Raw genomic sequence first — 19,201 nt, 5'->3', positions numbered from 1 at the left:
TTCCAGAGTCTTAAAAATGGGTCTAAAACAACAAAATAGTTGGTGCAGCGGCTAAGAATTTAGTCCATAAAAATTTATAGTCGATCATCTTAAGCAACTAGATAAACATAATTGGGTTACCCTCTTTCTTGTATCTCTTCACAACGGATCCTTTCTTTCTTTTGTTTCTTCTGGAATGGTGTGACCAGCTCCTTTGCTTGCTGCTACTGCTAGAGCCCTGTTTACTTTCCACCATCACCCTTCTCATGTTCGGTCGCCGTCCAAAACCAATTCTCTAAGCCTAGCAAAACGATATGCCTCTACCTAGAACGTTAAATCTCCATCGAAGATTACGCGCACAAAAAAATCTCCATCGAAGATAAATGCACTAGTTTCAGTCATCTGAAGGACCTCATGAAATACGAGTCGAGCATAGGGTTGTGACTGCTAAGCCCAGCACTAGCAAAACAACCTGCCTGTTAAATCTCTATCAAAGATTATCCGGAAAAGAAAAAAACTACATCAAAGATAAGACTAAATGCAGTATTTTCGGTCATCTGAATTTTTAAGAGGCGTGTTCTTTTTAACGTTTCTGGAGTCTGGACCTCAAAATACAAGTCGAGCACAGTGCACAGAGTCATCTGAAATTCTTAAGTGTGAACTGCTCTGCTAGCAAGCAAGAAAGGGATAGCGGCCGCAGGCTGGGATATTTAAGTTTTTGCCTCCTTACGGATGGCCACTCTTCAAATGCCTATTTTGTGAATGATCTACAAATTTTGCCAGCAGTGAGGGAAGAATTCTAACATTTTTGCAAAATTCACCTACGTGGCACGACACGTCAACCCGCCAGCGTGTTGACCCACGCGAAAATGTCGCTTCTTGACAGGTTCCTGTACCAGGGGTACCCCCAGGTAAGGAATTTAAGGCAACCAAGCGCCAAAAGATCAAAGGTCCAACAGTTAGAAACATACTGGAAACGGCCCAGACGACGCTGCGGCCCACCACCCAACCTTCTTTGGTCGGGAGCTAAGAACCATGACTCGCCGGCTCGGTTAGATCGAGGGTGGGCCCGCAAGGAGCTCACAGCGCCTTACTCACTCATTGACTCAAGAAGACCTGTGCCGTACTAGAGGCATTAAATGCAGAGCGTGGCCCCCCTAACCGCCCCACGCCGGAGACATGACCGGGCGAGGGGAGTCGACCTTTAACCAGGGGGTACGAAGGCTGTAGGGGTCCGAGGGTGAGGCTACACCCTTTGGACTGCCCAAAACGGCTTGCAGGACGAGGTCACGCGCGGCCATATACGTCCACGCGTCCTGGAGTCGTCATCGCCTTCACCAGGGTGACCCGTCAAGGTCAAGGCCATACCACTGCGCCAGGCCCGGTACAGTCCTGCGGGTGAGGCAGAACCCAGTGACAGACGTTACGGTGAGAAGCGGCCATGAGCACACTAAAAAGGAGCCGAGATGAGTGGCACGTCCCGTCCAGGCCGCTAATCAAGGTCCCCCACTCATCACCAGTACGGACGTCAGCAACAGCTCCCATCCCGTTCACTGCCACGAGGTTGGCGGACGGGACAGGGCACACCACGGAGCATGCCAGGCCATGCGTAAGTAGCTCACGCCGCATAGGAGCCACCGTACAGGGCGTGCGAAGCCCACGACCGGCCACAGGACAAGAAAGCCCCTTGGTGTAAGGAAGATCCGACCACACCACAACCCCCGACCTCTGAGGTTGGAGACCCCTCCATTTCTCAGCATTGTCCCCGTCCCTGGCCTATATAAAGGGAACCGTGCCTCCTTTCACTCTCTCTCACATTACACACATACACCCACACATCGCACGAACTTATTTGCAAGCACCCTGTTGTAAGCCTAGTGTACTTGATCCAAGGAACACGACTCCTGCCGAAACTAGACATAGGGATCTTTCCGAACCAGTATTACTCCTTGTCTTTTGAGTGCTAGCCATCGGAAGTGAGGAGAGCGTGGCGTACGATCACACGAAACATCGACGCTTTTGCCCCCGCATTCTCCTTTACCTCCCCGCACACGACCCGACCTTTGACTCCATAAACGCGCCGGTGGCGGCGGAGGGTGCTGGCGGCGGGCCGTGCGACTGCAGGTTCATGATCTGCCGCGAGTGCTACGTGGACTGTGTCAACGGTGCCAACAACTGCCCCGGCTAGAAGGAGCCATACTCCGTGGGAAGCGACACTGACGACGACGGTAAGGACAACGACGAGGTCGTCTCCTCCTCCGAGGAGCAGGACCAGCTGCTGCTCATGTCCATGGCGAAGCACTTCTCCCTCGTGCACTCCATGAAGTTCCCCAGCGGCTACGCTGGCTGCGCCGGCGCCGGTGGCAAGCCGGCCGAGTTCGACCACTCTCGTTGGCTCTTCGAGACCAAGGGCACCTACGACTACAGCACCACGCTTTGGCCCAAGGACGGCGGCCACGGCGGTGCCACTAGCTTAGTCGGCTTCGAGGAGCTACCCAACTTTGACTCCTAGTGCCGCCGCCCGCTCACTTTGGCTAGAAGAGGGACTTCCTTAAGAATAAGGTGCGTGTGGACTTCGTCAGGGAGCGTCGGAAGGTGAAGCGGGAGTACGACGAGTTCAAGGTGAGGGTGAACTCGCTACCGAAGGCCATCCGGCGGCGCTCCGACGTGTACAACGTTGGCGAGGAGCTATGTGCCAGGAGAAGGCAGAGGAGGATGCGGGGACAGAAGCGACATTTCACATGGGCCAGACAAGCTGGCGGGTCTATCGTGTTGCGCCACGTAGATGAATTTGGTAAAGACGTTAGAATTCTTCCTTCAGCAGGTAAAATTGTTAGGTTATTCATAAAACTGGCACGTGAAGAATGGCAAAATCTTAGAATATCCCCAGCAGGCTGCCTACTTCGCTTTCTACCCCAATCCCATCCGGTCATCCACAAGTCCGTCTCCCTCCAAAACCCACACATCCTCTGCCACCCTCGCCGCGCGGCGCCTCCGCCTCCGCCCCCGCCGCGGCGTCTACATAACCGCCATAACCACCGCACCCACCTCGCTCCCCCATTCGTCGGCCGCAGCTCCGTCTCCCGCCATGCAAGCGCCCGCACACACCCTCGGGCTCCGCCTGCCCCCTCCTTCCTCCTCCGCACGCCGCCGCGCTCGCCGGCCCGTCCGCACGGCGGCGGCGGCGGCCACCCAGGCGGCGCCGCGGCGGGAGACGGACCCCAGGAAGCGGGTGGTGATCACGGGGATGGGGCTGGTGTCCGTGTTCGGGAGCGACGTGGGCGCCTTCTACGACCGGCTCCTGCAGGGCGAGAGCGGGGTCGGCCCCATCGACCGCTTCGACGCCGGCAGCTTCCCCACCCGGTTCGCGGCCCAGATCAGGGATTTCTCGTCGGAGGGGTACATCGACGGCAAGAACGACCGCAGGCTCGACGACTGCCTCCGGTACTGCATCGTCAGCGGCAAGAAGGCGCTCGAGAACGCCGGGCTCGCCAAGGGCTCCGACGCGCACGTCAAGGTGAGTTTGTGTGTGTCGGTGAACAAGACCGTTTTTTTTTTTCGGAACACGCGTTTGATAGGTTGCTTGTGGTGTTGATTTCGTAACTCATGCTCGAGAACAACTCTGCATACCGTTCACTTCAGGAAGCAATTGAATTTTGCATCGTGTCTACTGAATTCAGCCATGCTAACGAACACTTGGGTTTTGCTTGAAATGTATTGACCTTTTCTATGATTAGAGATTTGAATTGTATTAAAGTAGCGGAGATCTGTTCTAAGGAGCAAATATTTGATGGCAGAAAGCATTTCGATTTTAGTGGAAGCATTTTTGTACAATGCGCCAAAACTTTTGGTCAGGTAAAATTTGTGCAGAATGTAGGTTGTGATTTATGACTGATTATAAGTTGTGTATAAGTTGCTAGATTGCTTCAGACGAACAACCACAAGATCCCTGAAAACATTCGTAGGATTAAATCAAAACCCAATTATCTCCTTTTGATTTTTGTCAGAGCACAGGAGTTGTTTGGCATCATTGACAAAGCTGTCATAGAGCAGTTTTTCTACCCTATTGCCTGCGAATGAGCGCGTACCAATACATTCATACCTGTCATAGGTTTCTGATTTTATATCCGTTTTCCATTTTGAAAACTTGTTTCCCTAATTACGTTATTGCTAACAGCTTGACAAAGTGCGTGCTGGAGTTCTCGTGGGGACTGGCATGGGTGGCCTTACTGTGTTTTCTGATGGCGTTCAGAATCTCATCGAGAAGGGATACAGAAAAATTTCGCCTTTCTTTATTCCGTATGCTATAACAAACATGGGCTCAGCGTTGCTTGCGATGGATGTTGGTTTCATGGGTCCTAACTATTCAATTTCAACTGCATGTGCCACCTCCAACTATTGCTTTTATGCTGCTGCCAACCATATACGGCGTGGTGAGGCTGATATCATCGTTGCTGGTGGTACTGAAGCTGCAATTATTCCCATTGGTCTTGGTGGTTTTGTGGCCTGTAGGGCACTATCACAGAGGAACGATGACCCGACAACTGCATCTAGGCCATGGGACAAGGAGAGAGATGGTTTTGTTATGGGCGAAGGTGCTGGTGTACTGGTATGTTTTGCTGCTACCAGGTTTCTGAATACTTAAATATGAACTACATGTTGTTTTGAGTCTAAGAGTCTTTGCATGATTTTCATCGTTTCCATCAACATTTGCTGCTTTTAAGTGCTTCGTTTCATGTTGCTCATCACTGTGAGTGCTGGTCATTAATTTGAGCAGACAATTAAGTGTTTCTATTCAGTCACATGTACTGCTATAGGTACTTAATCAATGGTAATCTCATTGGCAATAGGTTATGGAGAGCCTGGAGCATGCAATGAAGCGTGACGCACCAATAATTGCAGAATACTTGGGAGGGGCGGTAAACTGCGACGCTTACCATATGACTGATCCTAGATCAGATGGACTGGGTGTATCATCCTGTATCACAAAGAGCCTTGAAGATGCAGGTGTTGCACCGGAGGAGGTATCTGTATCTATCTAGAACACAAGTCCAAGCATCTTTAATCCTGCACGTAGCCAAAAATCAAAACATTGGTTTGGTTCAAAAGTAAATCAATACTTTCATCCGGGGACTGGTTGGAAGTTGAAAGGCCCGTACAAATGCGTGATCACATCTGTTCATTGTTTTAAAATATTTTGTTCTACTACCTAGCTGCAGTTCCAGATTGTGATGTTTATGGCTTTAAATATGCTGATCATTGATGCAGATTAACAATCTGCCCTTTATAATTTTTGAAATGTTTTTATCTTTTCTTTGAAAAGCTCCCTTTTTAATTTGATTATATGCTTTTTTAGGTGAACTACATCAATGCGCATGCAACTTCCACACTTGCTGGTGACTTGGCTGAAGTAAGAGCCATTAAGCAAGTCTTCAACAATACATCTGAGATAAAAATTAACTCAACAAAGGTTTATTTGCCTCCATCTGGAACTTTGTATCTTCTTCTTTTTTTAAATTGGAAGGATTCATTTTGTTGCATCTTTATATTCCCTAATGTGGTTTGCTGCCTTCCTTGCCAGTCAATGATAGGCCATTGCCTAGGTGCAGCTGGTGGATTAGAAGCTATTGCCACGGTAGAAGCCATAACTACTGGATGGGTGCACCCTACCATTAATCAATTTGTAAGTACAATGTAAATTTTTTATCTCTTTTTCTGCCGAGTGATGATTCAGAAAAACCAGCATAATTTGCACAAAAAGTTAATATAACCATTTGTTTACATCTGAATCTCTAGTGTTTAATGAAATTGAGACATGTTTAATACAAGCTATGGTACAAGGGTATTACAAAAGTTTCATTTGATTCTTGCCATTTCTCAATTCACTTAACAGTCTCAATATGTGAGATAAAGATCTTATTTTTGCAAAATTCATTGTTCTTTGTTGCAAGACTTGCTCATGTTTCAGTTATCATCTTGCAGAACCCAGAGCCTGAAGTTGAGTTCGATACAGTAGCCAATGAAAAGAAGCAGCATGAAGTGAATGTTGGTGAGTGTTTCCATTTCCTCATTTCTTGAAGGAGGCTCATGTGATGTTCGCAAGGCTGTAAAATAAAAGTTACCATGCAGATTGCAAGCGACAAAGAATCATAATTGAATTTTAGTTTTTACCACAACAATCCCAGATTTCTTGCCCGTGATATATATAACCAATTTACTAGCCGTTCTTAAATACAACAGTTATGTCCCTGTTCTGTGTGTCTGATGCATATTTGTTGTCCTTAAAATGCAGCCATCTCTAATTCCTTTGGATTCGGAGGACACAATTCGGTGGTAGTATTTGCTCCATTCAAGGCATGATTCGTCCTTGATACATACGTATACAGCCTGCAGCATGTTCTCACGATTGGTAATTTAGTGAGGAATTTCTTAGATGTAGCATATGATTTTTCCTCTTCTTTTTAACCAGCTTCAAAGGATCAAGTTTTGATTCATCGAGTTATGCTGCCAAAAGCAGATTTGTTTGTTTATATGCCAATTCTTTCGGGTGCTCCTCATGTATGTGTATCCACTCTATTGGCCTCTCTGCTCGATCAGGTATATAGGCATTGCCAGAATTGATTTTTGGCGGGCAAATAAGCCACGGTCTCCCATCCCAATGCCTGCCTCGAGGTCGAGGAGGAGAGAGGGGGGTATCGTACCATGGACGGAACGTGGGAAACCGGTCTTCCTGCCGGCCGACGCGTCGGTTTCCAACCAGCCCAAACCACCCCCGCCGCCGGCCGTTTCCCTGACCTGCGCCGGCCCATCCTCCCGGCCTGGCCCAAGCCAACGCGCCCCGCGCTGCCCTTGCCGTGCCGAGTCCCAGCCGGATCCCCCTCAAAGCACGACAACCCCACGCCGCCGGCACCGCCGCACCACCGAAACCAACCCTACCCAAACCAGATCGCATCCGATCCCCCATCTCGCCGCCGAATTCGCTCCGATCCGCCGCCATGGACGACGACGACGACGTGTCGCCCGACGCCTCCCCGTCGCCGGCCTCCTCCCCGGGGGGCCCGCCCTCCGCCTCGCTCCCCGTCGCCGACCCCGTCACCGTCGCCTCCGCGCCGCCGGGGGGCGGCTACGCGGTCGCGCTCCCGATCCACCGGACCGCGGCGTCCCTGTACGCCACCGCCGGCGGCGGGGGTGGGGGCGGGGGCGGCGGCGGGAGGGAGGACGCGTGGAGCGAGGGCGCCACCTCCGCGCTCATCGACGCCTGGGGGGAGCGGTTCGTCGCTCTCGGCCGCGGCAGCCTCCGCCACCCGCAGTGGCAGGAGGTCGCCGACGCCGTCTCCTCCCGCGACGGCTACTCCAAGGCGCCCAAGTCGGACGTCCAGTGCAAGAACCGCATCGACACGCTCAAGAAGAAGTACAAGGTCGAGAGGGCCAAGCCGGTCTCCTCCTGGCAGTTCTTCGACCGCCTCGACTTTCTCCTCGCGCCCACCTACGGCAACAAGCCCGGCTCCGGCGGCGGTGGCGGCGGTGGGCACAACTCTAACAGCCGCAGCCCGGTCCCTGCAGCGCTGCGGGTGAGCTTTCCGCAGCGCAGCCGTACGCCTCTGATGCCCGCGGCAGCCTCTGCAGCCAAGCGGAGGCCACCTTCCCCCGAACCTTCGGTGTCCTCCGAGTCCTCCGACGGCTTCCCGCCTCTGCCGGCTCTCCCGGCGGCAAACGGGAAGAGGAGGAGGACGGATGAAGGCCGCGCAGACGGTGGCAGCAGCGGCGACCGCACACAGGGCCTCCGTGACCTGGCGCAGGCGATACGCCGCTTTGGCGAGGCGTACGAGCGGGTGGAGGCTGCGAAGCTGGATCAGGCAGCAGAGATGGAGCGTCGGCGCATAGACTTCGCGCGGGAGCTGGAGTCGCAGCGCGCGCAGTTCTTCCTCAACGCGCAGATGGAGCTCACGCAGGCCAAGAATCACGCCTCTTCTGGCGTGGCCACCATCCCTGCTGGTGCTACCACTGTTGGTGGCTCATCTCGTAGAATGTCAATGGCTACCGATGCCGGTGGTAGCAGCAATCACCATCACCATAGCCGGTACCGCATCAGCCACGGTGACCGGCACCGTAATGCCCCACGCTCACATTACCAGCAATACCATGACAACAATCACGCTGCCGCCGCCGCTGCTGCAAGTGAGGGTGAGCAGTCCGACGAGGAGGAGGAAGACGATGAAGAAGAAGAGAGCCAGTAATTTCTTTCGGTGATTCACCGTGTTTTAAGAATTTGTATCGGTATCGCCTTAGAATTGTTACATTGCTCCAATTTAACTTATATATGTGTCCTCAAGAAGAGATGATGACTTGGGAGCGGTGGAAATTGATCATTTTAGTAGAAGTACTAGTATTAGCATTAGATAGTCCCTTGGTGTACCACGATGTTAGTCAATTTGTTGCTTGTTTCTCCACATTGCATTAATAACATCTGATGTGATCTCATTTGTGCCAAGAATTGGCGAAATCGCCATTGAATGTCATGCTGGGACTGGAACTGGGAGTTGTATCAATGCTGGCTCCTTTTGGGACAGCATTCAGCCATGAGAGTTGGTGGAACTGATGAATTGTTGGAATGCTGTGAAGATTGTTTGGAGCAATGAATAATGCTCTGTCTTTTGTAGTTTTATAGAATGAGTGAGACCTTATAAAGAGTGGAGTTCAGATGATGCCTGACAGATTTGTTCTTCCAATGTCAGAATGTTGGCTTCTGCTTCTGCTTTTCTGTGCTGTACTGTATGCAGAAGAGATGGAGTGGGCATTGCTTGAGCAGTAGCGCAAGTGCAACCAATCATAAAAGAGGGAAGGCTCTTCTTCTCCTGCCTGCCAGTCAGCAGGAAAAGAAGCGGAAAGCACCAAGGAATCTGACTTTTCTGCATCTCGCAAGAGATCCGTTGTGTGAATTATTATATTTCATTCTGCGAACAGGACGGCGACCTGTCAACGCAAAATGGATCTTTTTACAGCATACTGTGATATTGAGCGCATATGATCACTTTAATGCATGGATATACAAGTATACAACAGTTATACAAAGTCAGGGGGTGGGAGCGCAAAAAGAAAAATGTGCAACAATTATGGAGACGCGGGGAATCGAACCCCGTGCCTCTCGCATGCGAAGCGAGCGCTCTACCATATGAGCTACGTCCCCCTGATGCGTGACGAGATACTAAATCCTAATTATCTCTTTATTTCATTTCGGCACACCGCATTCCATCTTACTGCATGCGCAGCGTTTCCTCGACAGGTTTATCCGCATAGCATCGTCACGGTGCCCTGCTAGTCTGCTGCCGAGGTAAATGGATGCTTGCATTTGCCGTTTCTGTCAGCGTCAACGAGCCTGTGGGCCGTGGCTGTGGTGTGGACGATGGGGGGATTCCTTCCTCGCTTGAGCAGTCGAGCGCGCTGAACTGCTGAGCGTCGTATGGATGGTGGTTGGTGACCCGGTCCGGAGGAACGACACAAAAATGTGGCGCCTTTGCCATTTGCCAAAGAGAATTCAGAACTAACGGCGATGGCATGATCGCATGAGAGCAATCAAGCAGCAGAACAGCCGAACAGGCGTGGCTGTGGCGCAGCTTGTTCCAAAAAGAAGACCCCCCGATGCTTCGACAAGATACCAACAAGCAGTAGAGACAGGCCACCGGCCGCTCCCTCCCTGCACTGCAGTGCACACGTTTCCAAGGGCACGGTAGGCCGCCATCTTCAGATCAGCACAACTGCACAAAGCATGACGGTTTCTTGCATTTCCGAATGCCACACAGGTCGTTGTAGACTCTGAGACCACTGGATGCGAGTTGCAAACAAGAAGCAAATTCTTTTAAACGAATTACACGCATACATTCAATAAAAGCAATCAACAGCTCTAGGACTTATTCAAACATCCAGCTAATGTCTGGTAAAGATTTGGTAGTGTCTATAAACAAAAACTAGGAGCTAATCTCTGATCAGTTAACCGGAAACAGCACAAACGAAACTAATCATTGAAACAACATGGCGAGCTGCATCCTTCTTGGTGGGAGGTCCACCGTCCACGACAATATACAGAAGCACAGCTTTCGTCGCCTTACAAGTTACAACAGGGATGATCCGCGCGCTAAATCTTCTTCCAGAGCTTGTCGCAGATCTCAACCGGTGGTGTCGTCTTCTCAAACTCGAACTTCTCCAACTTCTTCCCGCTCCTGTCGACAATGTCTGATTGTAGCTAAGGAATTCCATAGGGCCATAACTTTTATTGTCGAAGGTGATATCAAGTGCAAAGACAACCTCAAAGCAGCATTAGATTATGCACAAATTCTTTTGTGTGAACAGGGAAAACGGCAACAAAGTGGAAGGATACAGCCAGAAATCTTATCCTGGTCTTCGAAATTGGGCATGATATTTGTAACTGACACGCACATGGAAAGCATACGCCTGCATGAGAGGTATACGCAGTCAGTTATTTCTTACTTCAACTCAGAAACAGGGTAAGCAATAATGGAGACAATGTTGCTAAAGACTGAAATTCAATTCATACTTAACTATAGACACCATTAAATTTTACTGAACAAGTACTAATCCATTAATTTTGAGCAGTTTTTGGCATTTTGCAACATTGTTGCTGAAATCTCCAAAATTTGAGGAAATCTAGTGCAATCATAATATACAAGGGGGAGGAAAGATGAGGCAGGAGGCAGCACAGATCAGCAGCGGTCTTTTCCAAAATGCATGCAGCAGAGCACTAGTTAATACGTCCAGCTCTTCTAGGATGGAGTCTTTCAATAATTTCAGCATCCAGACAGACATCAAACTGAGTAAAGTTTTGAAAGCAAAAAATGACATTTCAAACATAATGAAAAATTCTCAACTCACTCTGCCTTCTGCATTTCTTTCTTTTTTTTCTTGACAGCATCCTTTCTTTCTTCAATAGAAGCTCTTTGTCGGTCTAGGTTATCAAGCTCATCATGTAACACTGTGTTGACAGCATAGTGTACATAAGTAACTCAAATTCTCAATCTTTAAAGCACAAGTTTTAGACCATAGAGATGCTGAAGAAAGAACTTATCTTAACTCTTGGCGAAGCTGTTTCTCTTCCTGGAGTTTTTCTTCCATCTTGTTTTGCAATGCATTCAGTTCATCATCAGTAATGGTTTCAGCTTTTGCTTTGTCTATCTTTTCCTTGCAGGAGCGTATTTTTTCCTGACATTCTGTTATGCAAAAGGAACAATTCATTAAGATGGCAATACTGTTCTGTCTCGGAAGTTTATTTTTCCACAGTAGGTTTCAGGAGCCACCAAACAGTTTATTGTTAATTCTATCCCCATTAGTTCTGCTCGCTGAAGTCTTAACTACGTTTTGTAAAGATATATATGCAGCACTCAATCTAACATACATGTGCATCTATCATGAGCGTACACTACCAAGAATGTTTAGGTGTGTACAATAATGAATGAAATGAATTCAGAGAAGAATACTTGTTTCCAAAAGCTCAGAAGGGGTTAGCAGGTTGTTGGGAAGGAATACTGTACTAAGGTGCCATGGTTTGGTAGTAGAAAATGTTCGATAAATGCTAGACAGACTAGCATTCTTTTATACCCTCTGATTATTGTAAGCTTTCCGTGCGATAGAGGGCAGCTGGCCATTGTAAAGGGATAATACTGCAGTGCTATGGTATGGGAGAAGAAAATATTTGATTAATGCTGATGGGCAAATGTGCCTTTGAACTCTCTCGTAACCTTCTCAAGCAATCAATCACCAAAAAGGTATAGCTAGCACTGAATCTTTAGTTTGCTACATTTGCAGGCAGAAAAAAAGATTGTTGCTTCTAAGTTGATTCTTGAACCCTGTGAAAGTGTTTGAATGCTAGTCTTGCTAAAAAAAATCCCTGGTGCAAATGTGAGGATTCACATCAGTGGGTTCCAAGGATCTTTAGTTTATTACATTTGCCGGAGTGGGAAGGATTTTCGCTTCTAAGTTGATCCTTGAACCCTGTGCAAGTGTTTGAATGATAGTCTTGCTAAAAAAAATCCCCGATGCAAATGTGAAATGAGAGGATTCACATCAGTGAACCCAAATGAAATTAGTGATTTACTCAGTTTCCCTGTGAAAAGGAAATGCATTTTTTTAATGCTAGATAGACCCAACCTAAAGTGCTCAAATTAGTAGCGAAATCGGCTAAATTACTCTAAAATCGTTCGAATCAAGTCTCAACTAGAGCAGACGCACATGGCCACCACAGGAGAAACAATTCCCAGCAGGGCAGGAGAGAACCGAACCTCTGATCTGTAGGTCGAGGTCGTCGGAATCGGATCGGCAGGCGGACAGCAGCATCCCCGCGGCGGCGCCGGTCTGCGCGTTGGCGTCGTTGTCGTTGCTGGCGCGGAGCACGCCCGCGAGGTCGTTAGCGTAGGAGAGGATTTCGTCCACCGCCGGCCGCTTGTCCGCGTCCGCCGCCATCAGACTGGCCGCCCCCGCCCCCGGCCTCGCGCCGACTGGAACCCTAGCCCCTACTCCCCACCTCCTCCCGCCTCCCCCACCCGGCGCCGGTGACGAGGGACGCTGAGCGGCGTCGCAGGCAAGGGAGTCGGGGTGCGCGGTGGACGGGTACGTCAAGAGCCGCCCTCGCCGCCGGCGTCTAGGCGCCGCCGCCGCGGTTACTGGGGTGGGTGGGAGATCAGAGGGATTTGAATTGGAGTGGCTCGCGCAGTGCTGCTGCTCATCATCGGCTCGCTCAACTGCTTTCCTGCCTGATTTGGGGGAAGGCTGGAACCGGAAAGAGGGCTGCTGCGAAAGTTGGGCCTTCGACAAGCTTGGGCTTTCTCCTAAAGCCTAAACCGGCCCACTCTATGGGCTGGCCGTTGAGCATAGCATACGTCATTCTATCTCCAGCGAAGCGAGTCACAGGCCTGGTTTGGTTCTTGTGACTTATTTTTAGCACCCATCGTATCGAAGGTTCGATATTTAGATGCTAATTAGGAGTATTAAATGTTGACTATTTACAAAATTCATTACATAAGTGGAGGCTAAACGACGAGATGAATCTATTAAGCTACCGTCTCACAGACTCACAGAGTCACAGGCAGATTTCAGGGAGCAAGACGGCAAATGGCCCGCATTAAATTCAGCTCTGGATACGTTCATCATACGTCTCGATCAACAGCGCCGCTTGTGTTGCGTGCACTTGCGGTCAATGCTCTGTAGACTGTAGATGTACTCCTATCTCATGCAACGGCCATTCAGTAGCAGCAGAGCAAAAGATTTGATATCTCTGGCACACTCTTATTCTTAACCACAGCAACTGAAGATCACGGTTCAACTATTACATTTCCATCGAATCATCAGCTAGACTAAAGGCAACACCGACGATCCCTCCTCACTTCAGCGATCTGACGATCAGCGCCGCCACGGTGGTGAGGTTGACGGCGTCCTGGTCCACCTTCCGCAGCGGCGACGGCCCGCCACCGGCGTTGGCGGCGCCGAACGCGTCCTCGCAGTCGGTGGCTGCCTTCCCGACGACCCCCATGTCCGCCGCGTAGTCCCGGAACCTCCCGGCGGCCAGCGCGTGGACGGCGCTGTGCACGACGTTGAGCGCCTCGATGTAGCGCTGCCGGCACGTGGCCAGCGCGCCCCGCTGCGCCGCCGACCAGCCCCCCCGCCGCTGGAGCTCCTTGATGGTGGCCACGGCCGCCGTGTAGTTGGCCAGCGTCAGGTTGGTGGCGATCGCGGCCAGCCCGCGCGCGTCGGCGCCGTCGCTGCCGGGCGCCGCCTGCAGCGATGCCACGCAGAAGGGCTCCAGGTCCGCGTGGGCACCGCCCGACGTCGCCTCCGCGCAGATCTGCTTCACGGTCTCGGAGGCCGGCGCCGCGCGGGTGCCGGCCATGGCGAGGAGGAGGAGGATGAAGCGGACGGGGACGGGGATGGAGACGAGGCTCGCCGCCATCGCTGCTTGCGGCAACTGGGACGGGGAGTGGGACGGTTTGGTGGAGTTGCCGCTTTGCCTTTTGGATGGGCTTTTGTAGCCGTGTCGGGATGCGAAAATCTTGCGCGGAGGATTCTCTCTCATTTTTGTTTCATATAAGGACATTTATTGATGCACTCATGCACAGACGGGGATTTGCTGGCCGATGGATGCGTATCCTTTGTGCTAGAAAGGACAAGAAGCAAAAATCATGGAGCCTTCTCAGGTGTTGCCTCAGCACACACAGGATTCTCTTTCATTTCTGTACGCTGCACCGATGAGTGGCAAGGGGGAGTACAGCACTGCACTTGTTTTGCAGGTCTTTGGTAAACTCATTACGCCACTTGCCACTATGCAGATCCGCCCGTGTTCCGTTAGCCAAATCCGGGGCAACTCTGCTTTGTTACGCATTCACGCGGTCACGCCATGGCCATGCCCCACTATCTTCCTCAGCTTCCGGAGTTCGACAGCAGTTTCACTGTTGGCACTCGGCAGCATGATGGATGGGCTGTGCATGAGCTAACGGCAAAGAGGCCTGCTTTCTCATGTGGGCTGGGCTTTCTACATGCTAGCCCTTTCTGTGACTTTTCGGCCTTAAGAAAAAAACAAGTCCTTTTGACGTCCTCAACTATTGACGAAGTCCGACTTTAGTCCTCCAATCTCAAAACTGGATGTTTGGCACCCTGAACTATGCAATACTGTGCAAATCAAGTCCCTCGTTCGTTTTAGCAGTGGTTTTAGCGTGGTGTGGGTCCCACATGTCAGGTAACATGTGGCGGTGGGACCACGTGCCATGTGGCTCTCTTCTCCCTCTCTCCTCTCCCTCCTCTCCTCTCTCTCTCTTCCTCCTCCCTTTCCCTCTGCCTCCAACCGGCGATGCTCGGACCGCCGCGCTCACAGCCTACCTCAGCAACGCGCCCTCGTAGCGAGTGCGGTGGCTACGCCGCCTCTCCGCCGAGGAGCGATAGCGGGAGACAGAGGCTCTCATTGCGCTCTCCCTGGGTTTCCTCATCGACGAGCTGCTCCCCAAGGAGCAGCCCATCCTCCCCGCCCGCATCGCACAGCGCCGCATGGGTACCTCGCCGTCTTCCCTGCCACATCAACTTCGGCATCTCCGTGGCCTTCCCCGGTGCACCGTCCCCGGACGCTAGGCATGGAACTAGAGTGTTTTGGAAGAGTTTGGGCATCGGAGAACACTTGAATAGGGTAGAGGGGTTCATAGAGGCTTGAATTAATATTCAAACTAGTTTTCAATATTAATTCTTGGATTTTGAGAATAAGGAGGATTTTGGAAGGATTTTTTCTAGATTTTTAAATGATTTAATGGTGATTGGAATAATATCAAGGAGATTTGGCATAGGGTAAAATAGTATTGGAAGTTCCAATATTATTTCTAAGGTTTTTGGAATAGGGATTTGTTATGAAATCACTTTAAGATTGAGAAGAGAGATTTTAGAGAGATTACTAAAGCAACCAAATGCAAGCTTAGATTTCGTGCAAGTTTTATTTATAAAATGGTTTTGAATGTCTGGGAAGAGAAAGTGGGTTTAGTTCAATTTTTTTAAAAAGTTCATATTTTTAAATGCTCTAAAAAGTGGGTGTTACAGTCGTCGTCAACGCGGGACCTGCGGGGCTCGCCGTCGGGGGCTGCTCCCGAGGAGGGTGAGGAATGAGAGAGAGGAGAGAAGGGGAGAAGAGACAGAGGAGAGAGATGATAGAGGGAGAAGAGATCCACATGGTATGTGGGCCTACCGTCACATGTTGTGTGATATGTGGACTCACGTTACGTCATGTAAAACCATTGCTAAAATCAGCGAGGGACTTGCCCACGCCACGTTACGCAAAACCACCGCTAAAATCAGCGAGGGACTTGATTTGCACGATATTACATAGTTTGGGGTCAAACATCCGATTTTGCGGTTGGAGGACCGAAGTCGGACCTCGTCATAGCTAAGGGACGTAAAATGATTTTTTCAAAAAAAATCCTAAAATTTACCAAAAAACCAAAAATAAAAACATCTGGAAAGCTCCCGGTTTCCGTGCGACGGTGCGAGGAAGAAGAGAGGATAAGAAACGAGTGGGCTTTCGATAAGGAGAAACCTGGGCCACTCACTGATCGCTCGCTTGCTGCGCCCCACACGGTTCACTACGTGCGAAGGCCCAAACGGAGTTGCCCTCGCATACCGCTTTTGAGAGAGAGATGGCGAGCCCAATGGTAGCCACTCCGGTCCAGCTCCGCACCAGCACCGGCCGCCTCAGCTACTCCTCTTCTTCCCCCAGCGCAGCCAGGCGGCGATTCGCGGCGGTGAGGGCGTCGGCGGAGACGATGGCGACGGAGAAGCTGGGCATCAGGGTGGAGCGCAACCCGCCCGAGTCCCGCCTCTCCGAGCTCGGCGTCCGCCAGTGGCCCAAGTAAGCTACCCGCCCTCCCGGGCATCCCAATCTCCGATCTCCCCGCCGTCCCCCCCGCCTCCACTGGGCTCGTTCCCCTTGCTGACGGCGACCTGCTGGTGAATGCACGAATCGATCAGGTGGGGGTGCGAGAAGAGCAAGTTCCCGTGGACCTACTCGGCCAAGGAGACGTGCTACCTGCTGCAGGGGAAGGTGAAGGTGTACCCGGAGGGCCACGGGGAGGAGTTCGTGGAGATCGCCGCGGGGGACCTGGTCGTCTTCCCCAAGGGCATGAGCTGCACCTGGGACGTCGCCGAGGCCGTCGACAAGCACTACAACTTCGAGTAGCCGCCGCTGTCCAGGCCGGACTAGCCTGCAGCGCTCGATGTATGGTACGCAGTAGCAGTAATTGGTGACCGCCTAGTTGGAATGTTTGGATTGCACCGGCTTGTCCATTCCTGCCTGTAGACGTGCCGTGCTCTGAACCTCTGATGCTCCATTCCAGTGTTGAACAGCACAATAAAGCTCCGGATTAGCGGATTACAACACTTTTTTTTTAAGGAACCAGGCTGGAGAGCTGTCGATTATACGATTATATTAAAAAGAAGATGAAACTCAGATTGAGCAAAACAATTATTGGAAAAAAAAAGACAACACCGGGCGGTTGGATCAGGACATCAACACAAGTTGAACCCCGAATAACTCCGTCCGGTCGGATTAGGACATCGACACGAACCACATCGAAACTCTGCCCGGTCGGATTGGAACATCGACGCGAGCCTCAATGAACTCTTCCTAGTCGGATTGGGACATCGACACGAGCCGCACCGGGACAACCGCCACACCGCACTCTGTGACCTGCTTTTTTCTTTTGTTTTTTTTTCACTTTTTTGGAAGAAAAGATAACAAAGAAAGAAAGGTGCCTAGCCGGTGGCTGCCATAGCCAAGCTGTTGAAGAAGAACCATCGAGCTGGAAATGCCTGACGTCGCCTTCAAGAAAGTCACAACATCGAGAGGTGTTGCCAATGCCGACCCAAAAAGGGTTAGGTTTTCACCCGCATCGTCCAGCTGGATAAGCTGGAGAGGTTCGAAAAGGACGCCTCTTAGGAGGGAGCGGCGTCCGCAGACGTCACTGTCCAAGCTTATGCCATGATCTCGTCCAAAGTCCAAACCTCGGGTGGCCGAGCAAGAGCAACGCCACCTGCGCACGCCAACCCACACCGTCGTAGTAGCGATCCGACCAACGCCCGCGTCCCCAATGTCATCACCAGACGTCGCTGCGCACGCCACGGGCGTCCCCACCGTGCACGCCACCAGAAAAGGGGCCACAACCACCAGGAGCTGGAGCCCTGGCCGCGAGCTGCTGCTGCCGCTGCTGGAGCGGCCTCCCCAGCGGCTGCGCTGTACCACAGTCGCCGTAGGTGCCGCCCGCGCATTGCAGCCCCACGCCGAGCAGGGTAGCCCAGGGCCGCCGCAGCCACAACCAGCACGCCATGCGCCGGCCACGGACGCCTGTCACCACCGAGCAGGGGCTGTGCTCTGGGCCGCCACCGCCACAGCCAGTAGGTCGAGGCCGATGGCCACATGAGCATGGCGCAGCAAGACTCCTCCACCACTGAGCAGGGCCGCCGCCATCAACGCCAGCGCCGACCACGCCAGACCCAGCCCAGAACGCTGCCATGTCAGGGCCGCGCGCCGACCGCCATCACCACAGCCAGCAGGCCCACGGCCGCCAGCCGCCGCTGAGCAGGGACCACCCTGGCCAGCAGCCGCTTCGATGAAGGCATGACCATACCCGGGCAACGCAGATCCGACGTTTAGCAACCTGGATTCGGGCTGCCGCCACCACGATCTACATAGCCACCGACAGAACCGGCAGCCACCGATAGAATCGGCAACCACCGACGTTGGGAAAAAAAGGACGCCGAGCGACTGGGAAAGAGGGAGAGGGAGAAAGGAGATGGGGGAGGGGAAGGGGCTGGGGAAGGGGGCCGCTGCCACCGCCGCCGCGGGCGGGCCGGCTGGGGTGCTGGTTTGGGGGGCGAGGGGTGGCGGGGTGTGTCACCCCCGAGCCGTCTCTCGGAGACGACGCGAGAGCCGCGTGTGGAATTACTTCCCCGCGGATTACAACTCTCATGTTATGCTTTGTTATTTCTCGCTATCTGTTTGGTGAATTTGGAGGTAGCAAGGCACGCCTATTTACATTGACATACAAGTAGGCGTAGACTCCTTACAGAAGTGGAATACGTACAAGTGATTCATACCTACCCTTGATCTGCTTCACAAGTAGGCGCACACTATTCTGCAGCCCATCTGTACTCGGGCATGAAACACCGGTTTCCTGTCCTTACAAAGATTAATACCTGCACTGTTACAACTGGGACTAGGATAAATTTGACAGATAGCACATTAATGTTTACTTTCACACAAGGAGGAAGACATCGGCAGATCTAGTCCTACTACTGACATTCTGTTTATAATGACTGGAATACACGGCGTTAGATACTATTATATTTGTTATTTTGGTGATGTGATTTGACATGGTCACCACCACCAACCCTAAATTCAGATGTGCTTAAAATGGTTAAGCCACACTTGTACCAGCCTCTTGATGGCAGGTAGTTCAAAATCCATCAGTATGTGCCCACAAGGCCACAATTATGCACTCTAATATTTGTGTTCGTGAGTAGCCATAGCTTCTTATGTAATAGCATGGTGTTTTCCTTATTACATTTTCAAGAAATATTTCGTAGGAGAGTTACAGTATTATACTCATGTGATTCCCATATAACCAACCTGAATACTTTGTCTTAGCCTGTACTGTAAACCTTATTTTAATATGTTGTGAATTGTTCAAAT

At 51.4% G+C, this 19,201-nt stretch overlaps 5 protein-coding genes and 1 non-coding gene across 6 annotated transcripts; 3 read left to right on the top strand and 3 right to left on the bottom strand.

Moving 5' to 3' along the window:
* Positions 1-2,884: 2,884 nt before the first annotated feature.
* Positions 2,885-6,517, top strand: LOC101768198 (3-oxoacyl-[acyl-carrier-protein] synthase I, chloroplastic). The gene is made up of 7 exons (XM_004975685.2): positions 2,885-3,496; positions 4,157-4,588; positions 4,830-5,003; positions 5,336-5,449; positions 5,561-5,662; positions 5,962-6,028; positions 6,272-6,517. Exons 1-7 carry the CDS (start codon positions 3,068-3,070, stop codon positions 6,337-6,339), a joined length of 1,386 nt encoding a protein of 461 aa, XP_004975742.1. The 5' UTR covers positions 2,885-3,067; the 3' UTR covers positions 6,340-6,517.
* A 147-nt stretch (positions 6,518-6,664) lies between these two features.
* Positions 6,665-8,498, top strand: LOC101768858 (trihelix transcription factor ASIL2). The gene has a single exon (XM_004975687.4). It carries the CDS (start codon positions 6,975-6,977, stop codon positions 8,214-8,216), a length of 1,242 nt encoding a protein of 413 aa, XP_004975744.1. The 5' UTR covers positions 6,665-6,974; the 3' UTR covers positions 8,217-8,498.
* A 595-nt stretch (positions 8,499-9,093) lies between these two features.
* Positions 9,094-9,166, bottom strand: TRNAA-CGC. Its single transcript has one exon. It is a non-coding gene; the product is annotated as a tRNA-Ala (tRNA).
* Positions 9,167-9,812: 646 nt separating this feature from the next.
* Positions 9,813-12,719, bottom strand: LOC101767788. The gene is made up of 5 exons (XM_004975684.4): positions 12,270-12,719; positions 11,060-11,201; positions 10,867-10,968; positions 10,355-10,428; positions 9,813-10,209 (listed from the first exon to the last, which is right to left on the bottom strand). Exons 1-5 carry the CDS (start codon positions 12,448-12,450, stop codon positions 10,112-10,114), a joined length of 597 nt encoding a protein of 198 aa, XP_004975741.1. The 5' UTR covers positions 12,451-12,719; the 3' UTR covers positions 9,813-10,111.
* A 532-nt stretch (positions 12,720-13,251) lies between these two features.
* LOC101767388 lies at positions 13,252-14,041 on the bottom strand. The gene has a single exon (XM_004975683.2). The coding sequence runs from the start codon at positions 13,931-13,933 to the stop codon at positions 13,367-13,369; it is 567 nt and encodes a 188-aa protein (XP_004975740.1). The 5' UTR covers positions 13,934-14,041; the 3' UTR covers positions 13,252-13,366.
* A 2,030-nt stretch (positions 14,042-16,071) lies between these two features.
* LOC101766987 lies at positions 16,072-16,902 on the top strand. The gene is made up of 2 exons (XM_004975682.2): positions 16,072-16,363; positions 16,483-16,902. The coding sequence occupies exons 1-2, from the start codon at positions 16,152-16,154 to the stop codon at positions 16,688-16,690; spliced, it is 420 nt and encodes a 139-aa protein (XP_004975739.1). The 5' UTR covers positions 16,072-16,151; the 3' UTR covers positions 16,691-16,902.
* Positions 16,903-19,201: the final 2,299 nt, after the last annotated feature.

The sequence above is a fragment of the Setaria italica genome, chromosome VII (assembly GCF_000263155.2).
Source record: "Setaria italica strain Yugu1 chromosome VII, Setaria_italica_v2.0, whole genome shotgun sequence".
Taxonomy (NCBI): Eukaryota; Viridiplantae; Streptophyta; class Magnoliopsida; order Poales; family Poaceae; genus Setaria; species Setaria italica.
The sequence above is the reverse complement of the archived record's forward strand: the minus strand, read 5'-3'. Positions and strand labels throughout refer to the sequence as shown.